Source organism: Habropoda laboriosa, unplaced genomic scaffold (genome assembly GCF_001263275.1).
Source record: "Habropoda laboriosa isolate 0110345459 unplaced genomic scaffold, ASM126327v1 scaffold801, whole genome shotgun sequence".
Classification (NCBI taxonomy): Eukaryota; Metazoa; Arthropoda; class Insecta; order Hymenoptera; family Apidae; genus Habropoda; species Habropoda laboriosa.
In genome coordinates, this window is record NW_017101026.1 from 167,794 (window position 1) to 168,002 (window position 209).

Genomic DNA, 209 nt, shown 5'->3' on the forward strand with positions numbered 1-209 from the left:
TCGGTATCTACCGAACGATAACGCTTCGGCTTCCTCTTGCGGGTCGAGCAGTTCGCTTCGAACGATCCGAGAACGATCCGGGAACGATACGGGAACGACGGAAGAAGGGCATCGACCTAGAGCACGGGTCGATGTGGGTTACGCGCGCATATGTATGTACGTCGTTGTCGAGAATTAATCTTACACCACTCTCTCTCTCTCTCTTTCCC

General features: G+C 53.6%; 1 protein-coding gene across 1 annotated transcript in view; it reads left to right on the plus strand.

The window, feature by feature from the left end:
- Positions 1-120, plus strand: part of LOC108577864 (platelet glycoprotein V-like) — a 2,249-nt gene extending 2,129 nt beyond the window's left edge. Inside the window, exon 8 of the mRNA XM_017941080.1 lies at positions 52-120. Within this exon, the coding sequence (XP_017796569.1) occupies positions 52-120 (69 nt within the window). The remainder of the gene's footprint in view (positions 1-51) is intronic.
- The last annotated feature ends 89 nt before the right edge of the window (positions 121-209 follow it).